The sequence below is a fragment of the Nicotiana sylvestris genome, chromosome 9, assembly GCF_000393655.2.
Source record: "Nicotiana sylvestris chromosome 9, ASM39365v2, whole genome shotgun sequence".
Lineage (NCBI taxonomy): Eukaryota > Viridiplantae > Streptophyta > Magnoliopsida > Solanales > Solanaceae > Nicotiana > Nicotiana sylvestris.
Window position 1 is genome coordinate 4007910 of NC_091065.1, and position 27962 is coordinate 4035871.

Genomic DNA, 27962 nt, shown 5'->3' on the forward strand with positions numbered 1-27962 from the left:
TTACATGAGGGCCATGACTGCCATTTTCCATGACATGATGCATCAGGAAATAGAGGTGTACGTGGACGACGTGATAGTCAAGTCCAGGACGCAGGATAATCACATCCAAGACTTGAGGAAATTCTTCGAGAGATTAAGGAAGTATGACTTGAAGCTAAACCCAGCCAAATGCGCTTTCGGAGTTCCGTCGGGCAAACTTTTGGGCTTCATCGTAAGCAGGAGAGGAATCGAGCTAGATCCAACTAAGATAAAATCCATCAGAGATCTACCTCCCCCGAGAACAAAGAAAGACGTGATGAGTCTGTTGGGCAGGTTGAACTACATCAGTCGGTTTATTGCCCAGCTGACAAGCACGTGCGAGCCCATATTCAAGCTGTTAAGGAAAGACGCGGCGATCAAATGGACAGTTGAGTGTCAAGAAGCCTTTGATAAAGTCAAAGAATACCTTTCGAATCCCCCGGTCTTGGTCCCTCCAGAACCGGGAAGGCCACTTTTCTTGTATCTAACAGTCTTGGAGAACTCTTTCGGTTGCGTCCTCGGGCAACACGACATAACCGGAAAGAAGGAACAAGCAATTTACTACTTGAGCAAGAAATTCACCGGCTACGAGGCCAAATACACTCTGCTGGAAAGGACATGCTGCGCTCTCACATGGGTTGCTCAAAAGCTGAGACATTATCTCCAAGCCCACACTACATTCCTCATAAGCAGGTTGGATCCTTTGAAGTATATATTCCAGAAACCAATGCCTACTGGGAGACTGGCTAAATGGCAAATCTTGCTTACGGAATTCGACATAGTTTATGTCACTCGCACGGCAATGAAAGCCCAGGCGTTAGCAGATCATTTGGCCGAAAATCCGGTCGATGAGGAATACCAGCCATTAGATACCTACTTTCCAGATGAAGAGGTAAACACCGTAGAAGTGATCTCGGAGGAAGCTCATGTTTGGAAGATGTTCTTTGACGGAGCCGTGAACGCCAAGGGTATAGGGATTGGGGCAATTTTGATCCTCGCCTTCCGGTCAGCATTATCCCGCCACAGCTAGACTTCGTTTCTTTTGCACAAATAATACAGCTGAGTATGAAGCCTGCATTATGGGCATGCATATGGCAATCGATCAGGATGTCGAAGACTTACTGATTATGGGAGATTCTGACCTGATCATCCGGCAAGCTCAAGGCGAATGGGAAACTCGGGATGTCAAACTTATCCCATACCGACAACATGTGGAGGACCTCAGCAAGCGCTTTACCTCAATAGAGTTCAGGTATATTCCGAGGTGTCACAATGAACTGGCAGATGCACTTGCTACTTTGGCTTCAATGCTACCCTACCCAGGCAACGCCCACGTCGATCCTTTGGAAATCCAAATCAAGGAAAGACACGGTTACTGCAGTGTAATCGAGGCGGGATCAAATACGCAGCCTTGGTACCACGACATCAAGAGGTTCCTGAAGACGCAAGAATACCCCGAGCACGCTACTGGAGATCAAAAGAGGACCATTAGGCGACATGCAAGTGGTTTCTTTTTAAGCGGTGAATTGTTATATAAGAGGACCCCGGACCTCAATCTCCTAAGATGTGTCGATATCGAGGAAGCGAGAAAGATCATGCACGAAGTACACGCTGGTGTGTGCGGACCTCACATGAACGGGTATGTCTTAGCGAAGAAAATCCTTAGAGCAGGTTATTACTGGATGACCATGGAAAAGGATTGCTTTAGCTTCGTTCGGAAGTGTCATCAGTGTCAGGTGCACGGTGATCTGATTCATGCACCTCCCACGGAACTGCATCCCATGTCCGCACCTTGGCCATTTGTCGCCTGGGGCATGGACGTCATTGGACCAATTGAACCAAAGGCCTCGAATGGACACAGGTTTATACTGGTTGCCATAGACTACTTCACAAAATGGGTAGAGGCTGTCACTCTCAAGTCGGTCACTAAGAAAGCTGTGGTGGATTTTGTACACTCAAATCTTATCTGTCGTTTCGGTATTCCTGCGACTATCATTACAGATAACGCAGCAAACTTGAACAGTCACTTGATGGGAGATGTATGCGAGCAATTCAAGATAACGCATAGGAATTCCACGCCTTATCGGCCAAAGGCCAATGGTGCTGTGGAAGCGGCAAACAAAAACATCAAGAAGATTTTGAGGAAGACCATCCAAAGTTCCCGACAGTGGCATGAGCAGTTACCATTTGCATTATTGGGGTACCGCACTACGGTACGCACATCGGTGGGAGCGACTCCTTATCTTTTGGTTTATGGGACCGAGGCTGTAATACCGGCAGAGGTAGAAATTCCTTCGCTTCGAATCATTGTCGAAGCAGAAATCGAAGACAGCGAGTGGGTTAAGGCTCGACTGGAGCAATTAACGTTGATTGATGAAAAGCGAATGGCCGCAGTTTGTCACGGACAGTTATACCAACGAAGGATGGCCCGTGCTTACAACAAGAAAGTCCGACCCCGGAATTTCGAAGTAGGTCAGCTGGTACTAAGGCGTATTCTGCCGCATCATGAAGAAGCAAAAGGAAAGTTTGCCCCAAATTGGAAAGGCCCATACATCGTAAGGAAGATATTGCCGAGAGGAGCATTGTATCTAGGTGATATCGAAGGAAATGACCCCGACACAGCAGTAAATGCAGATGCAGTCAAGAGATACTACGTCTAAATCATACTCCAGTGGTCCTGACACGTTTGAAAATGGCGAAGGTTTTATTCCCCACTACTCCCCAAACACTACCCAATTCTCTCTACCAACTTTTGAGCCGCTTACAAAACACAAAAAAAAAAAAACAAAACAAAACATTGATTGAGGCCTGAACTACGTTTGACTTGATTCCGAAAGGATACGTAGGCAGCCTCTCCCTGAGGTTCAGTCACACCAACAATAAAATCCCATTCACCCTGAAATTGAAAACCGGGGCACGTCGAGCAGTTGAGAAGTTAGTATCACTACCTCTCTTTACCAAGCACAAGCCTTCAAATCAATTACCAAATATGGTGGGGAACCAATAAGCGTCACAAATGGAGACCAGCACACTCTGAATTGAGAGAGATAAAATGAGAGAGTCTCGGCGGTGAAAACCTTCGGGCACCACGAGGCGACGGGAGTAGAGAAACCAAAATGAGAGAGCTTGTTTAGTAAAAACTCGCAAAGAGTGCTATCAAGCGATGACAGGAAGAGAAATGAGAGAGGTCAGCCAGCGAAAACCCGCAAAGGGCGCTGTTGGCCGAAAAGAATGACGCCACCCCAAGAAAGTTTCGGCAGAGTGCCACCAGTTTGGAATCACAGATCCGTTCTGGTTCAGGAAAACGCAAGTTCTTGAAGGTCGGACGTCCAGTCCAAAGAGCATGTCATATCATTTAAAGCCAGCGTTATCTTCCTCAGATAAGTCTTTCTCGTCCCGAAAAGGGTATTCCTTTTCTGATTTGTTTTCCCTTTTCTTTGTTTCTTTTCGAATCCCTTTTGCATTTTAACCCCGAGTTCAGGACACACCAGAAAGGGCAGGTGGCAGGTTTGTTTGCACGGAATCCCGTCTCATGAAGGAAAGCGCCTCATCTCGTTGGTATGATTGCCCAAGCATGATGAATCATGACGTTTGATGGTGTTTCAGAGTAAAGAGGAAAGAGAGAAATCTTGAAATCTTCCCCAGCAAGTCCGCCTTCGGACAAATCCTTTTTCCGCACCCGAGGGGGCGCAGGGAGTTTTTCCAATTAAAGGACAATCGAAACGGGATTTATTTATTTATTTCAGAGTCGCCACTTGGGAGATTTAGGGTGTCCCAAGTCACCAATTTTAATCCCGAATCGAGGAAAATAATGACTCTATATTATAGTCTGCGTACCAGAAATCCGGATAAGGAATTCTGTTAACCCGGGAGAAGGTGTTAGGCATTCCCGAGTTCCGTGGTTCTAGCACGGTCGCTCAATTGTTATATTCGGCTTGATTATCTGATTTTATACAAGTATGAACTTATGTGCAAATTTTAACTTTTAACCGCTTTATTATTATTGTTTTTACAAGAATGTGAACATCGCTTAAAACACGTCTTTGGACTGCGTCACATGAAATGCACCCACAATCCGGAACGCATTTTATTTGATGTTTTGAGATTTGGATTTGGGTCGCATGAAATGCACACCCGAGCTTAAGAAAGTAAATTATTAAACACGCGCCTAAAGAGACTATCGCGTTATTATTTTGCGGAGGCCGTGAAATTCGCTAAACGACCCTCCTGAATTCTAAGTAATTTTAAACAAGTATTTACTGAGGGCCCCGCAATTTGTGCTTTTATTCGGCGAGGCTCATCTCATTCTTATTTTTAAAAGGAATTTGCAACGTCGTGGAAATGCATCTCATACCACGTCACAGTCAATGTACCCGTGATTAGAGACACATTTCGATTTCGTTGAGATTTGGATTTGGGTCACATAAATGTGCACCCGAGTTTAGGGAGATAACATTATTAAAGGCGCTCCTAAAGCAACTAACGCATTATTATTTTGGGCTAGGGCCGTGAAATTTGTTAAACGGCCCGTCCCAGAATCTAAGTGTTCATTATGATACATATATCTGTGAGGGCCCCGCAACTTGTGCATTTTTCGAGGCTCGTCTCATTTTTATTAAAGGCAAGCCTAAAAATAATTAAGATTTTCTACCCATGACGTCATCTGAGGTTAAACAAAAAAACAACGATTCTAACAGGTAATAATATCCAGGGTAAAAATGAAAAAATAGAATAACCTCGTTCATATGCTCACATTTACTTCTCAACACAACAACAAAAATTACATTGTTGACATTCATATATATCGAATATTCTCATTTATTGCCTTGAACCATAATATGCAAAAATGAATGAAAAGAAACAAAGGACGAAGAACACCAACCTTCGAACCTCGACAATCCTAGAACGACAAACAGTGCTCCCTACGGAACTCGAACCGGACTTCACTGAACAAGGAACAACAACGAAAACACCGGAACAAACTCGACGAACCGGACCTCGACTCAACTTTTGGACTTTGGACTGGAACTCGACTTCAACTCGACCTCACTGACAGACTGTTTGGTCGACGACTGTGGGGCCAACGGGCAGTGTTTGACGACGGGGGGTGCAACGGGCTGTTTGGGCAGTGGTTTTGGGGTGCAATGACAACGGGAGTCGTCGTGGGTAGTGGTCGACGGAACTGGGCAGCAGCGACGTGAGGGAGTAGGTTGAAGCTGCGAGGAGGATGCAGCAAGAGGTCGACGAGCAGGTGGGTTTGGACGTGAGGTTGAGCTGGAGTTCCGGCGTCGGAGGGTTGCGACTGGTTTGGTGGGTTACGATGGGAAGGTGAGGACGCAGACGCAGCTTCGACGAACAGCTGGGGACGAGGGTGATGGTGTTTGGGTGTTGGTTATGGTGTTTGGGCGATGGTGTTTGATGGTGAGGTTGGTAGCTGGAGGTGGAAGGTCGTGGTGGTGTCGGGTGGTTTTTGACGATGGTTTTGACTGGTTTTGGGGTTTCTGGGAAGGTGAGGACGGCGGCGAGGAGGCAGTGAAGGTGACGACGCTGCTGCTACTCGTCGGGCTGGGTAGTGATGATGGTGGAGCTAGGAGGAGGAGGGTCCGTGTGGTGGTGGTGTTTGGACATTGATGGAGGTGGAGGGAGTTAGTAGTAGACGGGGTGCGACTGGTTGACGGGGTGCGACTGGTTTTACGTCGAAGGTTGGTGGTTATGGCGTCGGGGCAGGTGGTCGACGAGGACGCTGGACGGGGTGGAGGGAGTTGGTGTTTAGGCGTTGGGGGCGTTGCGACTGTAGGGGGCGCCGGGGAGGGTCTGTTTGGTGTAGGGTTGGCTAGGGTTCTCTTTCATTCTTCTCAGGAAGAAGAAAGATGAATAGTGCTTTCTTCTCCCAAAATTTTTCAAAAGTCCCCCTTGTTGGTCCCCCTTGTCCGTGTTTTGTAATGCTTTGCCAAGAAAAATGAGCCCCACGCGTGGTGGGGTTCGAGGCATATGTCCCCCACGCGTGGTGGGGTTCCCCACGTGTCCTGGACACGGTTTATTGTGGGCTAGGTCCGAAAATTAGGCCTAAAACCGGGTAGTTTGAACCCGAATATTATTCTTTTGCCCGGACCCGAGAAATAGGAACACGTTGCTTAACTAGTCCTATGTAAGCAAAATAACTACCAAAAATAAGACTAGTATTTAAACAAAACTATATCTTTTTAAATATTTTTTCAAGATTTAAAATAGCTACAAAATATTAATGAAACTATTTTTTTTGTAATTTTCGTTTTAAATATTAAGATAAAATATGAGGTAATATTTTTGTATTTTTCAAAGTTAAAATGACTATAAAACCTTAATAGAACTATATTTTATTTATTTTTTTGTAATTTTCGAAATTATATAAAGTACAAAATAAAGTGCAATTTTTGTATTTTTCAAGTTTATGAGAGATACATAAACTAAAATTTATATATATATTTTTTTGAAATTTTTCTTTTTGCAACGAAATAAAGTAAAAATAGTTAAAATAGCTATACTAGACCCAATTTCACATATTCACGCTAAAAATGTGAAAATTCTCGGGGAGGGTCAAAAATCACGTGCTTACAGCTGCCCCTCTTTGACTGGAAACACGAAGAGTTTTCCGACAAAGAACGACTAGACGTGTTTTTGACCCGACCATTACTTGGACGGACTACACTAAGGAAAGGGAGGGAATGTGACCGAGCCCTGACATCTGAGCTGCCTACATATCCTTGGTTTTACAGGAATCAGGCCACGTGTAGTTCGGATATGAGAGAGATGGTAAAGTGTACCGAGGTGAAGAGCCGATCGAGGTGCCGTTCCGTTGAGGTTCCGGTCCGCGGTCCTGTCATTACAACAAAAAATGATAACTGAAAAAAGACTAACTAAACCTATCAGCTACTAGTTACAAGGATTCCTATCTCTAAGTCTTCTGAAACTTGATCTTGAGTCTTGAATGGTGCTTCATACAGACTTTTGGATTTGAACCTTGATACTTGCTAGTTGTAGGCGCTAGTTCTTGAGCAGACCACATCTGTTCTCCACATCCGTGCTTCGGATTCATTCATTTTTTCTTTTTCTTCTTTTTTTTTCTTTTTGTTTTTGTGACTAGCTTTTGTTGACCCTCTCAGACTGTTGACTCGCATTCTTGGGGCGAGCATCTTGTTGCTTCTATCTTGGATTGAGTGCTGGGGACTTCTATCGTAGCCTTCCATTTTCTCCGGTGCCTCGGGACATCTTTTTTCGTTTTCTTCTTAGAATCTGAGTTGAGACTCATCTTGTGGGTCGTTTCGATCCGTGTGGCTCAAGGTTAGACCTGCGGGAAAAACAAATGAACGAAATTTTCTGCCCCAGTTTCACTAGGAAAATTTCGTGAATTATTCGCCAGAAGTTCATAAAATTGATGAAAAAGGATATGCATGCTTAGTTCAGGGTTGGAGCCCTAATATCGACTAGCTGGGGAAAGGTTCAGTTTAGAGTTGAAACTCTAATACTGACCAACTGGGGAAAAGTTCAGTTTAGGGTTTAAAACCCTAATGCTGATTAAAGGAAAAAGTTCAGTTCAGGGTTTAAAACCCTAATGCTGACTAGAGGAGAGAGTTCAGTTTAGGGTTTAAAAACCCTAATGCTGACATGCATGGAAAAAGCTCAGTTTAGGGTTTAAAACCCTAATGCTGGCTGAATGGAAAGAGTTCAGTTTAGGGTTTAAAACCCTAATGCTGACTAAAGGAAAAAAGTTCAGTTTAGGGTTTAAAACCCTAATGCTGACTAAATGAAAAAGTTCAGTTTAGGGTTTAAAACCCTAATGCTGACTAAAGGAAAAATTCAGTTTAGGGTTTAAAACCCTAATGCTGATTAAAGGAAAAATTCAGTTTAGGGTTTAAAACCCTAATGCTGATTGCATGGAGAAGCTCAGTTTAGGGTTTAAAACCCTAATGCTGGCTGAAAGGAAAAAAGTTCAGTTTAGGGTTTAAAACCCTAATGCTGACTAAAGGAAAAATTCAGTTCAGGGTTTAAAACCCTAATGCTGATTGCATGGAAAAACTCAGTTTAGGGTTTAAAACCCTAATGCTGGCTGAAAGGAAAAAAGTTCAGTTTAGGGTTTAAAACCCTAATGCTGATTAAAGGAAAAAAGTTCAGTTTAGGGTTTAAAACCCTAATGCTGACTGCATGGAAAGCTCAGTTTAGGGTTTACAACCCTAATGCTGGCTGAATGAAAAAAGTTCAGTTTAGGGTTTAAAACCCTAATGCTGACTAAAGGGAAAATTCAGTTTAGGATTTAAAACCCTAATGCTGACTGAAAGGAAAAGTTCAGTTTAGGGTTTAAAACCCTAATGCTGACTAAAGGAAAAATTCAGTTTAGGGTTTAAAACCCTAATGCTGATTGCATGGAAAAACTCAGTTTAGGGTTTAAAACCCTAATGCTGGCTGAAAGGAAAAAAGTTCAGTTTAGGGTTTAAAACCCTAATGCTGACTAAAGGAAAAATTCAGTTTAGGGTTTAAAACCCTAATGCTGATTGCATGGAAAAGCTCGGGAATACTAAACGATCTCTTTTTTTGAATTTTCTTGTTTTAGTAGAAGATAAAAGGGAGTTTCGTGGAAACTTACCTTTCGAGTGAATTCATCATTGCCAAAGTATTTCTTGTACCCGTGTACCTTCTTCTTTGGGTGACACCTGCTTCTTGCACGGTTGTCTTGGATTATACCTGTTTCAACTTTTCAGACAAAGAACAATTGTTAGTTCGGAAATGACGGTCGGTTTGGTGACCTTGATCGTTCATGTTGCTTTGTTGCGTCCTTATTTCTGTCGCGAAGTCCTGCCGTTGATTGGATTCAAATGGCGAAACTCTTTTGACTGCTCAGGCTTTGTATTTCCAGATTTTGTGATGATTTGCCTCGCAAGGCTCTCTTTTTTTTTTTTTTTTTTGGGTCCCATCTTGCTTGGAGATTCTCAACGGGGATTTTATTGGGGATATCTCCCCTACGCTGCTATTTTTCCCTTTTTAGGTCAGGCAGCATGCATGTCCGAGACAAATAAATGCACGGAAACAAATAGGATGCAACAGGATGGTCTTTTCATTTCAGGTTGCTAGTCCTAGACGGACCCAACCCCTGTGTTGAGTCCCCTAAGTCAAATGCAACATGATGCAAATAAGCGTTCCTACTAGGGATCCGGCATGAAGTCAAGTTATTCTAGGTTCGTAACCTGGGTATTTGTTCTAGACTGTGTACCCGAGCGGACAACTCGAGTCGAGGAGGGGGCTACGTACCGGGGACCCGCGAGATCGTCCGGCTTTGTAACTTGTCCGACCTCTTTCTTATTTCAGGTATTGACACTAACAGAATAGGGAGTCTCGACCAGCGAGCTTCTCCCCGGAGGTAAGAAGAGAAGGGTTTCGGCACAGTTTATATACAGTTCAGATAATATCAAAGCGGTAAAAGACAACATTTAGCACGTTATGCAAAAACATGTAATAAAGATCAGATAATAAAGCCAAATATAACAATTATTCTAAGCTTGAATTCTTGAACCCTGAACCAGTGGTTCTGGGTTTTGCATTCCCCAGCAGAGTCGCCAGAGCTGTCACACCACCTTTTTGCGCGCCCGCCCCCGAAGGGTTAAATGCGCGAGGGAGTTTTTCCAATTTAAGTGACAATATTCGAAATGAGATTATTTATTTAATTCAGAGTCGCCACTTGGGAAAGGTTTGGCTTTTGGTGTCCCAAGTCACCGGTTTATCTTGAATCCCAAATCGAGGAAATTTTCGACTTTTCCAAATGAAGTCTGCGAACCAGAAATTCTAAGTAAGGAATTCTGTTGACCCGAGGGAAGGTGTTAGGCACCCTCGAATCCCGTGGTTCTAGCACGGTCGCTTAAATTGTTATAATGGCTAAATATCTGATTTAAATACATGTTGTGACTTATGTGCTTTTATTAAGTTTAAACCGCTTTTATTATTATCATTTATTTTTATAGAATTGCAACGTCGTGAAAATGCATCTCGAACCACGTCACAATCAATGCACCCGTAGTTGTTAACACATTTCGACTCCGTTGAGATTTGAATTTGGGTCACATAAATGTGCACCCGAATTTAAGAATGTAATTTAATTAAGTCGCGCCTAAAGAGTCTAGCGCGTTATTATTTAGTGGAAGGCCATGAGATTCACTAAACGGCCTAGCCTGAATTCTAAAATATTTATTATGGTTATTTATTGAGGGCCCCGCAATTTGCATTTTTATTTGGCGAGGCTCGTCTCATTATTTTAGAAGGGTATCCTACAGTGACTACATTTCTACTACGTTTGTCTCTAAAAAAAAAAGAAAGATGATACCGAACTTACTTGTTTGAACAAATACAGACTGAATCTTTATTATGTTTGCCGAACCTAAATTTGTTTGATTACCTGATTGATTGTTTATGAGGTGAGAGTTACCTCATGCTTTGTCTTCATCGAGTGAATACGCTTATTAATTTGCTAAGTGAGATTGCAAGTAAACTAACAACATATACTGAGTTATATTTAACGACCTCCAAGTTTTATTTTTAAACTCTAACCTATTTGAACTTGATAAACGAAATTGGCTGTTTATTAGGAAAATTACTACTAATTGAATTCAATACAATTATTAGTTTTCTTCAACAGTCTTCACATCATTTCGAAACAAGGAATCTATACCGAGACCCGATATCGAACCTATATTGGAACAAATAATCTGACAGGAGAGCTGGCATTCATAGCCAGACTCTTAATGTGACTGCATGAGAGCTTGTTTGGGATACATTTATCCCAGACCTAGTACCACAGATTTGTCAATTCAGTGGTCAGGGCAAAATACATACAAGTGCTTGCCATGACTCTATGTTATACTGTCATAACTAAATCAAACAGAATGTTATACTGAACTGAATGTATACTAAATCAAACATACTGTCTATGTCATACTGTCATTACTATTAAACAATGCTATCTAATAGTTCATCTCAAACAGAATGTATGTTTGTTTATACAGAATGTTTGCAGTTTGCAGTCAAACAAACACAGGCCCAACTAACATTCAACCTATTCTTAACACCAATGTTATAACATAAACAAATGTTCATTTCTTTATTTCTGCTTCAACTTCAAACTTTCAACAATACATGGTTTCAAGGTTGTGTACCTGGAAATATTTGACAATTGAAGAAGATGGCAGTCAGCAGAGTAACAATGACAACAAGTGCAGCAGCAGGACAGAATAGCAGCAGCAACAGGAAACAGAATAGTAGCAGCCACAACTCACAAAACAATCGGAGTGAGATCAACACCCCAACTAGACCAAACTCTCGAATAGAACAAACAACAACCAAGCAGACTCAGTTGGGAGAAATCAGTGTTGCACAAAACAGGTCCAGATTTAGTGAAATCAAGACAAAAGGAAAGGAAGTAATTTCTAGTTTTTATCTGTCTGAGTTATCAGACAAAAATTCTTTTCCAGTCTTCTGTTTCCAGAATTTGAACTCTCAGGTGTTCCCTCTCAGTGTCTCTCCCTATCTCTGTATGCTCTATCTGTGTTTATTTCCAAACTCCCTTTCAAAAATTCCTCACAGTGTGTGTCTTTTTTCTTCTCAAATCTTCTAGGTTCTCTAACCTCTAATTCTCTTTTAGGTCTGTATATCTCTGTCTCCTTTTTTTATCTCCAGGTCCTCCCTTTTATAAGCCTTCCCATTACCCCTTTTAACAACCTGTTTTAGAGTATCACAGTACCCCTCCCATGTGCCTTCCATTTTCAGTTTCCAATTAGTTATTTAAGTATTAACCCCCATCAACATTCCCTGGCAGACTTAACTTTTAAAAGGTTTAATACTTTTAAACTAAAGCAAGGTATGGGCAGTAGAATATATCTGACAGCATATGCTGTCAAACCATTTTTAACTCAAAAACCCTTTTATGCAGGAAACAGGCTGTGCACAATGCACATGCTGTGCACAATGCACATGCTGTGCACAAGTGCACATGCCATCAACTCAGATTTCAATTACAGATCAAGCCTTAGGTTTCTGAAATCATATTAACAACTATAATTAACTGAACTTGGTTCTTAATTGATTCAGGCAAATGTTCAACAGAAGCAAATCGATTTATTTTGTTCAGGCAGTTGAAACTAATTGACGACACATGTCGACTCGACTATATTAGCATTAACATACACAATCGTAGCCAAAAATCAGACATTCAAAAGTATAGGACACATGACTCGACTTATACTGATTAAACAGAACTGTACTTCGAGGAATCAGTTAATCAGTACAAATTTGAAATTCAAACTAATTGCACAACAAATACATATGCCTTATCAGAATAGGAGGGGGAATTCAAACAAACACAGAGGTTCAGGTAAAGTGGACAAACAAAAGTTGATAAAATTAAAACAAATATGAACAGACTTTTAAAACAAATCACACAGACTAAAACAAGTAAAGGAAAGAAAGCAGACTCACCTTAAAACTCGAAAAATCAGAAGTCTTGACTTGGATTCGAACAGACCTTTCTTAAGGCTGAACGGACTTTAATCGAAGTGTTTCTCAGATGAGAAACACTTTGATTAAAGTCCATTAGACCTTAATCTCTTCGGTTGAACCAGTGACGAAGAACTACAAAGTTCCAAAACTCAGATCTGGGATTCATGCTTCCCTGATCAGATTCGGACCAAACCAAGTATGGTTTGGTCACGAGGAGGGTCTGGGGAGTGTCTGGTGTGAAGCTGGGGTCGGTTGGTGTAAATCGGGTTCCGACTCGAATCTTCAAATGAAGATTCGAGAAGGTGGGATAGGATTCGAGGTGTGTGGTTGATAGATTTGGGTTCAGGACGGTAAGGGGGTTCTATGGTGTTAAGGGCGAGGTCACCGGCGTTCATGCCGCCGGCTTTCATGGTGAAGGATACAGGGGCGGCTCTAGGGTTTGATGGGGATGAGGTTGAAGACGGAGGCTGGGGTATTGGATAGGGGGGGCAGGGTACGTTAAGGGCTTATATATGGAATGGGTGGGTTGATCTCAACCGTTAGATCAATCTAGATCTACGGTCTGGATCTGAGGGTTTAAGTGGAACGGTGTCGTTTCGAGGGTAAAGGGTTTGGGTTGGTCCGAGTGGAAACGGGTCGGGTTCTGTTCGTGGGTATGGGAAATGTGATCTTGGCCGTTGATCAATCTGAGATCAACGGCCCAGATCAACCTGTATCAATACGACGTCGTTTGGACTCTCTGGGCATCAGCTGGACTGGGGCCGGGCAAGCCTGGTTCTGGGCTATTTGTTTGGGCCAATAAATTGGCCCAATCCGGAATAATTGCTGATCTTTTTTTCTTCTTTTTTTTTTTTTTTTTTATTTTAAAAACAAAAACTAAGCAAAAAATCAAATTAAAAATTAAATACACACTCAATACAATTATTTGCACGCACACTAAGATATTTCAAAACAGGTAAAATCAAAACAAATCAAAATCACGGACGAAGATGCCTATTTATGATTTTCTATTTAACGACCGGATTACGGTTCGAATTATGCATGACACACACATTTTTTGTATTTTGTTTTAATAAAGTAAAAATGGGCAAAATTGTAAATAACCAACAAAGTGCCATGTAAAATCCAAAATTTGTACAACAGGGCCAATTATTATTATTTTTTATTTCTTTTGGAGCGATTGTCGTGCGAAACAAAAATCACGTGCTCACAGTTGCTAGTTTCAATACTGGATTGAACTCTAATGCTTCTGGAACTAATGTTCATCTTGAAAAAGCTTCTCATAGGCACATCCGATGGAGGAATCAAAGTATGGAATGTCGATGCTAAGCGTGTTGTCTGTGATCTTAGCTGCACTGAAGCATTCCCGAGGTTCCTCACACATTGGTTTACTCTCTTATTTGGGGAAAAAAAATGAAATACTTGGACACTATTTTACTTGTTCTTTTTCTCATTCCTATTTCATGTTTCCTGGAAGTAGTGTGTTGGACTTAAAATGCAGCCCTGTGGAGCCAATTTTTGTGTCTGCTGCAGCATCGAGAGGGTAACTTCTGCTTCTACCTGTTCTTCTACTTTCTCGATGTACTTTTTTATTCCAAAGTTCTCTATCTATTATCTTGATGTCCTGTTACTTAAAAGTTATAGCTTAAGAATGTTATTACTTTGATGTCTTGTTATGTAAAGGTTATAGCTTAAGAATGTTTTTCTTATAATTTCTCTGCGTTAAGCTATTGTAGATATATACCTGTCTAGTGAAAATACTAATACTAATAACTAGTACCAGCAGTTCTCGATATTTATTTTTCCTTAATTCGGGTCCATTTCATCCCAATACTAGTAAATAGTCATCTTTTAGTACAAATTAAGAGGTTTTCTAATTAGAGGTTCCTTCAAATCACACATTTATTCCTACATTACCATACAAATCCCTAACCATATAAAAAAGATTGAAAAATTCCTGACAAACAATGTACTCAATATAAGTACAACAACAGTTAAGGCTTAACCCAATTAGTACATATTGCTTATATATATTGTTTACTTTCATTGTCTTCTGTTCTCAGTTAAGTCCGTGATGATTTTTCTGGAGATTCTAGGTTTTGCAAGACAATTTTTTGGTTGAAGTGTGTGTAACCATCTCATCTAAATGCTTATGCCGTCAGAAAGAGAACACTTATTTTTCTTAATTGTGTCTTCAGCACGCCATCTCACGTGCAGGCATGATTCTTTTTTCATGGGTCAAACACGTGAAAATTCTTTTTGATAATGAGTGGTGTTGAGACTCGGACCTAAGTTACCTCTACTTGCTCTGATACCATGTTGCAGTATGTGTGACCATCTCATCTAAACGCTTAAGGTTTTAAACGAATTGGTTATACAATTCAACATGATATCAAAGCTGCACCCATTTCTATCTTGGTTTACCCAATATTGGGCCCCATGTTATATTATCCATGCTCTATATGTCCAGTCTTAGGCATGAAGGGGGTGTTAAGTGTCCCACATTGGTGGAGAAAATAGGATGTTGTCTTTTTATATTATCTTGGGCAAATCCTCACGTCTTGATTTAGGGGTTGAGTTAGGCCCAAAGTCTATTTCTTTATATGGTACCAGAGCAGACAGAGGTGCTGAGTTCGTGTCTCATTGCCACCTATTATCAAAAAGAATTTCCACATGCTTGGACATAAAGAATCAGGCACCTTCGTAAAAATTCTTTTTGATAATGGGTGGTAGTAAGACTTAAACTGAAGACCTCTAACTGCTCTGGTAACATGTTGAAGTGTGTGTGACCATTTCATTAAGCTTTTAAACTAGTTGGTTACACAATTCAACATGGTATTCGAGCTGGATTCATTCATATATGGGTTTGCCCAATGTTAGACCCTCAAATTATATTGTCCCCCCTCCAGATGTCTAGTCTTTGTGTTTTTTTGGGGGGGGGGGATGAATCCATATTGGTAGAAAAAATGGGTTGTTGTCTTCTCGTATATGGTCTTGGGCAACGCTCTTCTCTTGACGTGGCTTTTGGGGTTGAGTTAGTCCTAAGACCCATTTCTTAACATCCTTATATCGTCCTCCCTCTTCAACACCTTCAAGTATCATATTGTCTCAGCTACTTACCGACTATGTTGCAAGGATATGGGTGCAAATATCCTACTAGTGTACGGATCTAAGAATCAAATTCGGAATCTACTAAATTTTAGGATTCAGGGAGACAAACATTAGTATGGGAGACAAGCACAAGTATGGTACAAAAACACAAGTATGGTACACAAACATAACTATGATCAAGTGTGTTGCAACATGACTATGAAATGTATAACTATAGCATATATGCCAATTAGTTACTCCCTACGTTCCATTTTATGTGAAGCTATTTCCTTTTCGTTACGTTCCAAAAAGAATGACCCCTTTCTATATTTAGAAACAATTTAATTTGAAGTTTCAATTTTACCCTTGATGAGAAGCTTTTTTAGCCACACGAACACTCTGACATGTTTAACACCACACATTTCAAAAGAATTATAGCCACACAAATGTTATGACTTATTTAGGACCACAAGTTTTAAAAGTCTTCATTTCTTTCTTAAACTTCGTGCCCAATCAAATAGGTTCACATAAATTGGAACGAAGGGAGTACTTGATATGAGAGAAAGTTAACTTATTTTTCTGTTAAATTTGTTTAACTTATTTTTCTATAAATCTTTTATGTTAAAATCTATTTATTATTTAGTTAATTGAGGGCGCTAAATTTAAATTGTGTTAACCCTTTGGACAAAAAGTTATACAAAATACATGCTATGTACAGAGTTGAAAACACTGATCCGCCAAAGATTATATAATGAGCTAAATGCTGTTAACATAATTGAAAGCTCTACCTTTTAAAATATAAAAATAGTCTCTGAAACGGTAATGTGAATATCTGTACATTGTGCTCATGGGCTGTAACTCGTGAGTAATCCTCTTTAGTATACAAGCTGAATGCTGAAAATTGATACTTATTCCTTTACTTTGAGAGTACACATCTTTAGAGTCTGACCACTTTGCGTCGTCCCAAAATGTTCAGCAAAGTCGCTCTTATTCTTTTTGTGATTAGTATCGGTCAGCAAAGTATCCTTGTGACCATGCATACATACATGGCGATCCGATCCTAACCCAATCAGCTAGGCATCCTGGTACATCATGTGTACATCACGGAAGTATAATGCTACCTCGTCAGCTAAGGGTGGTAGCACATCTGATTTTGTCGCTACTGTGTGAGCATTGAGTAGCGTAAGTGTTATAGAACCATAACATTGACGTGTAGCATTATACGATATACCCCCTTTCCGAAAGGGAATATCATCTTAGCCCTACTAGAGGTTCCTCCAAAACATTACTTCTACTTTAGCCATATAGCAAAACTTGTATAGAATGCATAATGTATCTCAATGCATTAGAACATAACTGAAAAGCTTCACTTGAAACAAATTAGCAAGTCAAAAACAAACATTTAGTAATTTGAAACATGCTTTAGCATATACACATAAGAAAACACATCATGCATTTTATCATAGGCATAGATTAATTTAAGCACTTAAAACATTAGCCAAAATTGAAAACTCTTCAACACAAGCGTTCACTTGTTCTCACCTCATGCAAGTTGCATTGTATATGCAAAAAGACATTCTTAAAATTCTGAAATTTTATCTTTCTCAAAATCTATAGTTTTGTTTCTCTAAAAAAAAAAGAACAAAAAATCTGAAATCTATCCTTTTTTCCCTTTAAAACATGCATAATTCAATAGAAAACATGCTAGATATCAGAAAACCAGTTATGGGAAGGTTACCAGTCACCTTAATGCTTTGACCGTGACTTGCCTTATTCAAATGAATTAGCTACTTCAATATCTCCTTCAATCTAAGGAGGAAGCATGAAAAAAACATGGTTTGATTCTAAAAAACCTAATAGGTATAAAGGTCATGTGAGGATAGCTCAGGAAAATTATATTGTTGAAATTAATTTACTAGTCCTTCCGTTTCAACTTAAATGTCACATTTTCCTTATTAATCCGTTCCCAAAAATGATATATTTCTATATTTGAAAACAATTTAACTTTAAACATTTCATTTTACCTACTTTACTCTTAATTAGAAGCTTTTACAGCCACACAAATATCATGACCCGATAAAGCTTTTGCCCTTAAGCTTTTAGGACCACATGTTTCAATTTTTTTCCCTTAAACCTTGTGTCAAGTCAAACTACATCATCTAAATTGAAACGAAGGGAGTATAAAACAAGGAGCCTTATTTATTTATGGTGTGTACATATACCTAAAATTTTCACTATCAATGTTGGACACTTATACAAACAACACACTCTATACTTGAACTAACTTTAATACTGCCCCTCAAGTTGGTGCATATAAATCATAGGTACCGAGCTTGTTACATATATAACTAATACGAGGACCAGTGAGGGGTTTGGTGAAAATATCTGCAAGTTGATCATTTGACTTCACAAACTTTGTAATAATATCTTCTGAAAGTATCTTCTCTTTGATGTCGAGAGCAAGCAGAAAATAATAGCCATTTATTCCTTCATCCTTTGGTCACTTGTATCTTATGGCAATGGTTTTTGTCCTTGGCTGGGATCAATTGTGTAATGCCTAGAGATACAAAGGATCTGTTGGGGAGCTGAAAGAATGCAGCAGGTAGTATCAGACAGAAGAAATGGTGGAATGTGGTTCCTGCCTGCATTTGGTGGACTGTATGACAAGAAAGGGTCGCTAGGTGTTTTGAAGACAATTCTTGATCTATACAGAAAATCAAGATGAAGTGCTTTTTGTCCTTTCTTTTCTGGTGTAAAGAAAATTATGTAGAGGATATAGAAACTTTTGAATTTTTTGAAGCCTTTGTAAGATGAACAATGCCTTTTGCAAGTGTAAATACCTGTTACCTTTCTAAAAAAAAAACTGTTCTAAAAAAACTGTTCTGCTAATGGAAGCAAGATTCTTTTTTCAGTTAAAACATTCACTTGTTTTACTTTGTAGTTTATTCATTTATTCTGGTTAAACAATTATTAGGGGACCTATGTGAGAGTTCTGATATGCTTAATTAAGATGTATTTGATAGTTCTTGTTAGCCTCAAGAATCGATCCTAAATGGCAGTTTTGTAGGCGTGGTTCGAGTGAAATTGGCAAATTGGGCTGTGCTTCTTTAACTGTCTGGAACATGAGGACGTGGAAGGCTATGGTATGTTCATATTCTGGGTCCCAGTTGTATCCAATGCTGAATTTTCAATACTATTTCTTTTCCTTTCAGCAAGAGGATTCTCAAGCCTAACTTTCTTCAAACTTTATTGAAGTCGGTCCTTCCTCTTGGCGAAGATCCACCTGCAATTACTTCAGTATGCTTCAATCACAATGGAAAACTTTTAGCAGCTGCTGCTACTGATGGAATGATACACATGTTTGGTATCCTTGTCTGAACTAGTGAATATAGCGTGTCGATGTCCTCTCTTATACCTTGCATTAGAAGCCTTTGAATTTATTTCGCATTGTCTCTGCCTATTTCTCTCTCTGGATGATTGTGAGTAATGGTATTTAGGGAAGGAACCTGTTCAGTTAGTTGAGATGCTTTCCTAACTCCGCTGGCCTCCATAGTCAGCATAACCTTAACAAGGTGATAGATATGTCTGTTGGCTTGCAAATTACCGGATGGCCGGCACATGATTCTGCAATTAGTTCTGTTTTGTTTGGTTCTGATGAGACAAGCATTTTCACTTTGGGTATAGATGGAAAGGCAAGTTATTCAGCAGTCACCAAATCCACTTTATTTTTCTTTCATGCATTTGAGTGCTTCTCCATATATGTACGGTTATTTCCTTGCTGAAAGCTTTGCTTTGTTAGCTGCATTGTGAAGAATCTAACTCATTAGCTCGTGAAGCAGATATTTGAGTGGAGTTTGCAGAATCAAGGCAAAGTACTTTGGTCAAGAGATTGCAGCAGGTAAATAGGATTGTTTAATCCTTTAGTTTTGGTTTTTCATTCTTGTATGACAATTCCACTTAACTAGCAAGGTTTTTCTAGCCCTAGCCTCATGCATGTGCATCTCACATGCTATTTGTGAGAAACATTGACACGGGAAAAATATATTATTGATGTGTTTAAACTATAATACAAGGACCCCTATTTATAACAATACACAATATATACATTACTCCTATTCCATGTGGGATTATATTTACATGAACTAACTTTAATATTCCCCTCAAGCTGGTGCATATAAATTATATGTACTAAGCTTGTTACATACTAATACGAGGACCCTTGAAGGACATGGTGAAAATATCTGCAAGTTGATCATTTGACCTCACAAACTTTGTAATAACATCTCTCGAGTCTCTCTGATGAAGCGAACGTCAATCTAGTCCTCGTATGGAACATTAGATTTGATGCAATATGAAGGGCAGCTTGATTATCTTATCATACACAAATTTCATCTGGCTGCTTTCTTCAAATTTTAATTCTTTGAGCAACTGTTTGATTCAAACTAGCTCACATGTTATCATAACCATGACTCAATATTCTGCTTATGCGATCGATCGAGCAACTACATTCTGTTTCTTACTTCTTCAAGAGACCAAATTACCTTCTACGAAATCACAATATCTAGATGTAGAACGTCTATTAGAAGATGATCCTGACCAATCAGCATCTGTGTATCCAATAATATGCTCGTGGCCGCGATCCTCAAATCATAATCCTTTGCATGGAGTTGGTTTTATATACCGAAGATTGCGAGACTCACAACACTCATAGGAAATGAAATGTCAGGTCTAGTCAGTGTGAGTTAATTCAATTTTCCAACCAATCGTCTATATCTCGAAGGATCGCTAAGAGGCTTCCCCTGTCATGGCAGAAGCTTAACATTCAAATCTTTGGGAGTGTCAACAGATCTGCAGCCCATCATTCCTTTCTCCTCAAGAATACAACAACAACAACAACCCAGTAAAATCCCACTAGTGGGGTCTGAGGAGGGTAGTGTGTACGCAGACCTTACCCCTACCCTGAAGGAGTAGAGATGCTGTTTCCGGAAGACCCTCGGCTCAAGAAAACAAAAAGACAAAAATGAGACAATATTAGTATCACCACAGAAATCATAGGAAAAATAGGAACAATATGAAATCTAGACTGAGCGACCTTAATACCTAGAAAGTACTTCAATCTACCTAGATCCTTAGTCTGGAAGTGCTGAAAGAGATGTTGCTTCAGATTTGTAATACCATCCTGATCATTGCTAGTAATAGCAATATCATCAACATAAACCACCAGATAAATACACAGATTAGGAGCAAAATGCCGATAAGACACAAAGTGATCAGCTTCAGTACGAGTCGTGCTGAGCTCCTAAATAACTGTGTCGAACTTACCAAACATGCTTGAGTAGATTATTTCAAACCATAGAGTGACCTGTGTGTTATAGAGCGGTGGTTAGCCCGACCATGTTGTATGGGGCTGAGTGTTGGCCAGTTAAGAACTCACATACTCAGAAGATGAAAGTGGCAGAAATGAGGATGTTGAGGTAGATGTGCGGGCACACTAGGATGGATACGATTAGGAATGAAGGTATTCGGGAGAAGGTGGACGTGACTCCTATTGATGACAAGATGCGGGAAGCGAGGCTCAGATGGTTCAGGCGCGTTCAGAGGAGGAGCTTGGATGCCCCGGTAAGGAGGTGTGAGCGGTTGGCGTTGGTGGGTACACGGAGAGGTAGAAGGCGGCCTAAGAAGTATTGGGGACAGGTGATCAGGCAGGATATGGCGAGACTTCAGATCTCTGAGGACATGACACTCGATAGGAAGCTATAGAGGTTGAGCATTAAGTTTGTGGGTTAGGAGATAGTTGAGCATATTTAGTCTACCAGTGTGAGGCTAGGCTGATAGGATTTAGTCTTAGATGCTAGTGGTCAGTGCTGTGTTTACATTACTCTTCTGTTTTCATAGTATCAGGCAGTGTTGTAAAAAGCGTGCGCTTCTCGCTTAAAGCGCTGAAGCGACGCGTGGCGAGGCTAGTTCGCTTTTCTACCATAAAAGCGACTCACATGAAAAAAGCGCACGCTTTACCCTGTTAAGCGAGAAGCGCAGCGATCCAAAAAGCGCGCTTAAGCGAGGTTAAGCATCTGTTAGGGTTTTTTTAAAAATAAATTGGCAAAAACTTAACGCAAACAAACACTTCTTCTCCAAGCGACTGCTGCTCCAACGACTGCTTCAGTGCTTCTTCTCTCTCCTTCTCTTCTTCTTCTCTTCTCTTCTCTTCCTCTGATTTTCTTCAGTTCCTGTTCGACTCCTTTTCTCTTTTTTTTTTTTTTTCCACTTTTTATTGCTCTGTTCGTGTGCGGTTGTGCCCTAATTTCCGCTCTGTTCTTTCTATGCCCTGCTTTTCTCTTCTTCTTTCTATTTTTCACTTTTTATTGCTCTGTTTTTGTGCCCTAATCTATGCTCTGTTTTTCTGGTTTGTATTTCTCTGTTTTTCTGTTCAGGCTTTTCTGGTTCGAAAAAAAATTAACTGTTCTGTTCTGTTTTTAACTGTTCTGTTTTGTTCTTTTTTTTGTGGTTGTTGATTGTAGTAAATTCAATCTTATTCAATGGCATCAATTCTTGATTTAAGAATTGAAACATTTGCTTAATATGTTATTTTTATTGAGTTCTTGGCCATTTTTCTGTGGCTATTTAATTTTTTTTATTTATGTGTTAAATTGTGCTTCACATGAAAAAAGCGCGCGCTTCGCTTTGCGCTTCTCGCTTTGGTGAAGCGAGGCCTCCTCGCTTTTTTCCGCTTCTCGCTCTCCAAAACACTGCTATCAGACCTTATTTACTGGTTATTTCTGCTTTTCATCTATTCACTGCTTCTTGTGTTATTATTTCCATGATGGTACTGATATATTGTCTTTTTTTTTGTCTTTTCGTCTTCTTGAGCCGAGGGTCTATCGGAAACAGCCTCTCTATCCCATCAGGGTAGAGGTAAGGTCTGCGTATACACTACCCTCCCCAAACTCCACTAGCGAGATTATACTGGGTCGTTGTTGTTGCATAAAGTGACCTGTGTAATCGACATACAAGACTACTAGACTCCCCACTGAGCAACAAAACCAGGTGATTGCTCCATATAGACTTCATCCTCAACATCACCATGGAAAAAGGCATTCTTAATGTTCAATTGATAAAGAGGCCAATGACGAACAACCATGGACAGAAAAAGGCGAACAAATACTACTTTAGCCATGGGAGAGAAAGTGTCACTATAATCAACAACCACATACCCATTATAATCCCACAAGTGGGGTCTTGGGAGGGTAGTGTGTACGCAGACCTTATCCCTACCTCGTGGAGGTAGAGATGCTGTTTTCGAATAACTCAAAGACAAAATGAAAAGAAGCAGTAGCAATAAGAAGTAACAACATCGATATATAAACAACAACGGTTAAATAATTGAAGCAAAAGAAATAACAGGCAAAAATATAGCTCTATGAATAGGAAAAAAGAAAAAAAAATGAGATATGTCATTAGTGTATAAAGTACGAGACTTTTCCCAAACTAAATGACATGCCTGGAATGGACGAAACAAAAGCATCAACTTGGAATCAATAGATCGGCACACGATACTATATAACTGAGCATCGATCTTTTCCCACAACTCTTTGGCCTTTTCATCTCCCTCACTAGCCTTTTTGGTTAAGTGAACTTGAATACCTTGACCTTTACACCACAACTTAACAGATGAAGCCCAAGATAAATAATTTGATCTTCCAAGTAAGGGTTCAGAAATAATCATAAAGGCTGAATTTCCAGCTCCACTATTTTTGGAGCCAAAAACATCTAAATTGAGAGACATTATTGGATTGAAGTGAGTTCTAATTAACCAAATCAATGACCAGCTTCAACTAGTCAGAAAAATAACTAGAAAATTCCAAAACACCGTTCCTCCCGGGAAAAAAGGACTGTAGTTGTCGGAAAAGTTTCAAAGTGATCGGAATTAAAAAAAAGTATGGGTTGGCTCTGAATTGATGGGCCATTTCCACGCGCCGACGTATGGAGTAGATGTCGCCAGAAAATCTGACCTCCGAATGGCGCGTGAGAGCGCATGAGCTGTCGGCTGCCGGAGATTTTTGTTGGGGTTTGGTCATCGGGGATTGGGGGTCTGTGGTGGTGTTGGTTTTTGTACAATACCAAGAGAAATTGATTTGCCGTAAATCTGCCCTAGAAAGTCGTCGGAAATTGACGCGCGACGACTGTCCGACTTTCCCAGATGTGTCTCACTCACGCTGTGATACCTTGTGAAAAATAATACACGGGAAAATTATATTATTGACCTATTAACAATGATACAATGAGCGCTATATATAATACATATTCTACTCCTACTAGGGGTGAGTGTTCGGTTCGGTTCGGTTTGAAGATATTCGGTTCGGTTATTCGGTTTTGTAAAAGTAGTAACCGAAACCGAACTGAAATAGGTTCGGTTCAGTTTGGTTTCTCTAATTTTGGTTCGGTTTTCGGTTTGAACATTATCATATTGGGCTCCTTCTATGTAATAATAGGACCGGCGAATTTGTTGTTTTTTCCCAAAACTTCAAAATTATTTGAAATATTGTGTTTATAAAAAAAAAATAGACTAAACTTTGCACACTATTATGGATCATAAAATTCAAACATAGTGTAAATTACAACTCTGTGTGAAATTCTCCCGGTATCTATCATATATGCTATGGAAGTTTTAATAGAGTGAAAGTCTTTAAGATTGGGAAGTTGATGAACTTACTTAATTGGGTTGAGTCTTTGATAATTGGACCTATGGGCTTAGCCTATATATAAGTTAAAGAACCTATATGCTAATAATTCAGTTTTTCGGTTAACCGAACTAAATAACTTAATAACCGAAAACCGAAATAAAAAAAAATTTCGGTTCGGTCGGTTTATTTAGTTCCGACCAAAATATTCCCACCCCTAACTCCTACTACATATGAGATTAGGACTATTTACACATAACTATCTAACAAGGACTAAATACATTGAAATTGATTGTCATTTTGTAAGAGAAAAGATACTCTCAGGATATATTGTTACAAAGTTTGTGAAGTCGAGTGATCAACTTGTAGATATTTTCACTGAGTCCCTTACTGGTCCTCATATTAGTTATATTTGTAACAAGCTCGGTACATATGATTTATATGCACCAGCTTAAGGGAGAGTGTTAGATAGTTAGCAGAAAACTAGCTATATAATACTATGTAAACATTATAGAATCAGACCTCTCTATAACAACATCCGTATATAACAACACTTCACTATAAAAGCCAAACTTTTCCGGAACCAATTTTCATGTTATGTTATAATATATGTTCTATATAACAACACTTCGCTATAACATCTAAAATTATTCGGAACAAACAAGGCTGTTATAGAGAAGTTTGACTGTATATGAGTAGGGCTATTGTAAAAACACTCAAGACATCAATAATATAATTTTTTTCATTATTTCTCACAAGTACCTTTCTTCGAAGGCTTCTCCACTTGCATGGATAATTGTATAGTTGTGGGTGGAGTTATGTTTTTTTACTAAAAAACTGGTCATGCACTGAGGGGTCGTTTGGTACACGGGTTAAGGTGGGATAAGGTAAGGGATTAGATTTATATCATGTTTGGTTGATGGTATAAATTTGTCCTGGAATTAATTTATACCATCAACCAAACATGATATAAATCTAATCCCAGACTTGATACTGGATATCCCACATTATCCTCCCTTATCCCATCAAACTTGGGATTATTTTATCCCACGTCCCAGGTGGGATAAAATAGTCCAGGGATTATAATCCTGGGATTATTATCCCAGGATAACTTAGTTCGCTTACCAAATGACCCCTGAGAGTTACTATTGTCAAAGCATCTAACTCGTTTACGCTCATCATAATGCAGGCTTTAAAACTTTTAGGATAGTGACATTTACCTTAAGGGGAATCTTGTGGTGCTTGTGAAGGATGTACGAATATTTAGTAGGTTTCATTGGCAAGCAATGAAAACTCATATCCATCTCATTTTGGCATGGTGCTAGGACACTTTATGAAGGTTTTGATGAGTAAAGATCAGTTCTCTCTATTCAATAGGCAATGAAGAGAACGACATGGTTAGGTTGACATGAAGTCTCCTTCAAACTGTTCATACTAGCTCTGTGGGATGATTCAGCCATAAATTCCTTGTTTTCTATAAAACTGCATAAATAAGTTGTTTGGACCTTCGAACTGTATACCAACTGTGGAAAGAATAAAAGAAATATACATGAATGTTTTTGCTCGTAAGGACTGTATTGTGCTTGAATATACTTTCTATCAAGTAGCAGGGTAATATCTGTTAAAATTTCTTCTTTTCCCCATTAAATTGTTCTCTAAGTTGAAAGATGTTCTCTTTCCCTGTGTTGGTGTAGAATAAGACTCTTGACATCTATTCTTCCCCTGTTGCAGATTATGTAACCTTCAGAATTCGTTACACTATAAACATGAAATGGCTCTCGATGCTGATGGAAGAAGACTTCTGGTGACATCCAACTCCCTGAGAGCGCCTATTTACCAGGTAAATTTGTTTCACGCTGATTGATGTGTTTAGGTCCCTTTGCCTTGATTGTTTCAGAGCTTAACTATTTGTTCATAAGCTCTAGGTTGGCCTCTATCTGAAAATGGAGATCACTTGTGGGGGTCACTGAATTTTCCCATCAGTAAACCAATAGGATCTCTCTTTTAGTAGTGGTTTATGAGTATTTAACAAGTACTGTTGGGAATAGCACTGCACATATGGTGTCAGAAGGCCTAGGAGCAGTCTTATAAGATGATGTTTCATCGGTCCTTGCTATGCCCCCTCTTCATTTCCAGTTACTGTTATTTCTTGCCTTGCTGGTTTACTTCAGTTTAAAGATTTTTTGACTATTAATAATTCCTCTTAATTGTCTTAGGTCCGCGATCATGCATATGGGATGAGAAGTCTTCCTCACAGTGCATCTATAACAACAGTAGACTGGCATCCGACGTTGCCCATCTTCTTGACTGGATCTGCAGATCACTCGGTTCGGGTTACATCTATAGCATGACAGCTTCTGGTTTCTCTTGTGAGTAGTTGTTTCGGATAGTCCGATGAATAGAAAATGTAAATTTTATTTTGTTATCCAGTGTGTCTATGTGGACCTTGAAAGCTATCTGTCCAATTTTATGTTTCGATTACAACCATTAGTCTCCCCAAGAGCAAGAGGGGTTACAACCATTTAAGTTTTGATTACAACCATTAGACAAGAGGGGTTGCTCTGATGGTAAGCAACCTCCACTTCCAACCAAGAAGTTGTGAGTTCGAGTCTCCCCAAAGAGCAAGGTGGGAAGTTCTTGGAGGGAAGGATGCCGAGTTTCTATTGGAAACAACCTCTCTACCCCAGGGTAGGGGTAAGGTCTGCGTACACACTACCCTCCCCAGACCCCACTAAGTGGGATTATACTGGGTGGTTGTTGTTGTTGTTGATTACAACCATTAGTCAAAGGCATTATTGAAAGCAACAGTAGAATATAAAGGTGCTAGCTTGGTGTAAATGAGGCTTACGGAAATATTAACAGGAAAAAAGGATACAGAAGAAGAGAGGTCTTGCTTCATGGACTCTTTGGGACCTTACGATGCCGCAAAAATCCTTCAGGCGTGGAGATTGTGCAATAGTGGATCAAATGATTTTGCTGTATCCAATCAGTATGTGTCAGCTTTGAACTATCGGATACATTGACGAGGGAATAGCGTCAAGTAATTAAATATATTGAGAATGGTTTTATATTAATTTGCTTATTGTATGTGTTTATTAAGTTAGTTTCATCAGTCAGTGTTTTGATTGTCATGAAAACAAATCAACTTTTGGAGCGCTGTCTATTAGGAGAAATTCAAAAATAGCCAGATTTACAACTGGTCGTTCAAAAATAGCCCAGTTTCAGAAGTAATCGAAATTTAGCCACTTTTCATGTAAAGATAAATTTAAGCGAAAACACTGTTCAAAACCCGAAAAATACGCAAGTATATTATACTGGAGTCAGCAAAGTATATCGGTCCAGCATAATATACTGGAGTTCATACACAGGTGCACCAGACTCCAGCATATTATGCTGTATCGGCCTTTGTTGCAGCAAAATAGTGATTATTTTTCATTGACTTCGTAAATGTTGACTATTAATACCCGTTCTCTACGATATCAAAAAAACATCAACCTTGAATATTGATGATCGAAAAAAGTCAAAATTATCCGTGTTAAAAATAACCCTTAATCCCACCAACCAAACTCCTCTCTTGCCATTTCTCTTCTCGTTTGGTCAGAGGTGGTTCAGATGGCAATTTTAGGGTTCTTGTAAGGTTAGTTGGTCGCTTTGATTTGG

At 39.6% G+C, this 27962-nt stretch overlaps 1 protein-coding gene across 8 annotated transcripts in view; it reads left to right on the forward strand.

Moving 5' to 3' along the window:
* LOC104250087 (uncharacterized) overlaps positions 1-27414 on the forward strand; it is a 52851-nt gene extending 25437 nt beyond the window's left edge. For 7 of the 8 annotated variants that reach the window (XM_070155762.1, XM_070155763.1, XM_070155761.1 and 4 more), the window contains 8 exons: positions 13811-13905; positions 14015-14077; positions 18692-18767; positions 18880-18988; positions 19204-19316; positions 19464-19522; positions 26034-26142; positions 26519-27414. In XM_070155762.1, the coding sequence (XP_070011863.1) occupies positions 13811-13905; positions 14015-14077; positions 18692-18767; positions 18880-18988; positions 19204-19316; positions 19464-19522; positions 26034-26142; positions 26519-26653 (759 nt within the window). In that variant the 3' untranslated portion in view covers positions 26654-27414. The remainder of the gene's footprint in view (positions 1-13810; positions 13906-14014; positions 14078-18691; positions 18768-18879; positions 18989-19203; positions 19317-19463; positions 19523-26033; positions 26143-26518) is intronic. The other variant, XM_070155764.1, reaches the window with a different exon arrangement.
* The last annotated feature ends 548 nt before the right edge of the window (positions 27415-27962 follow it).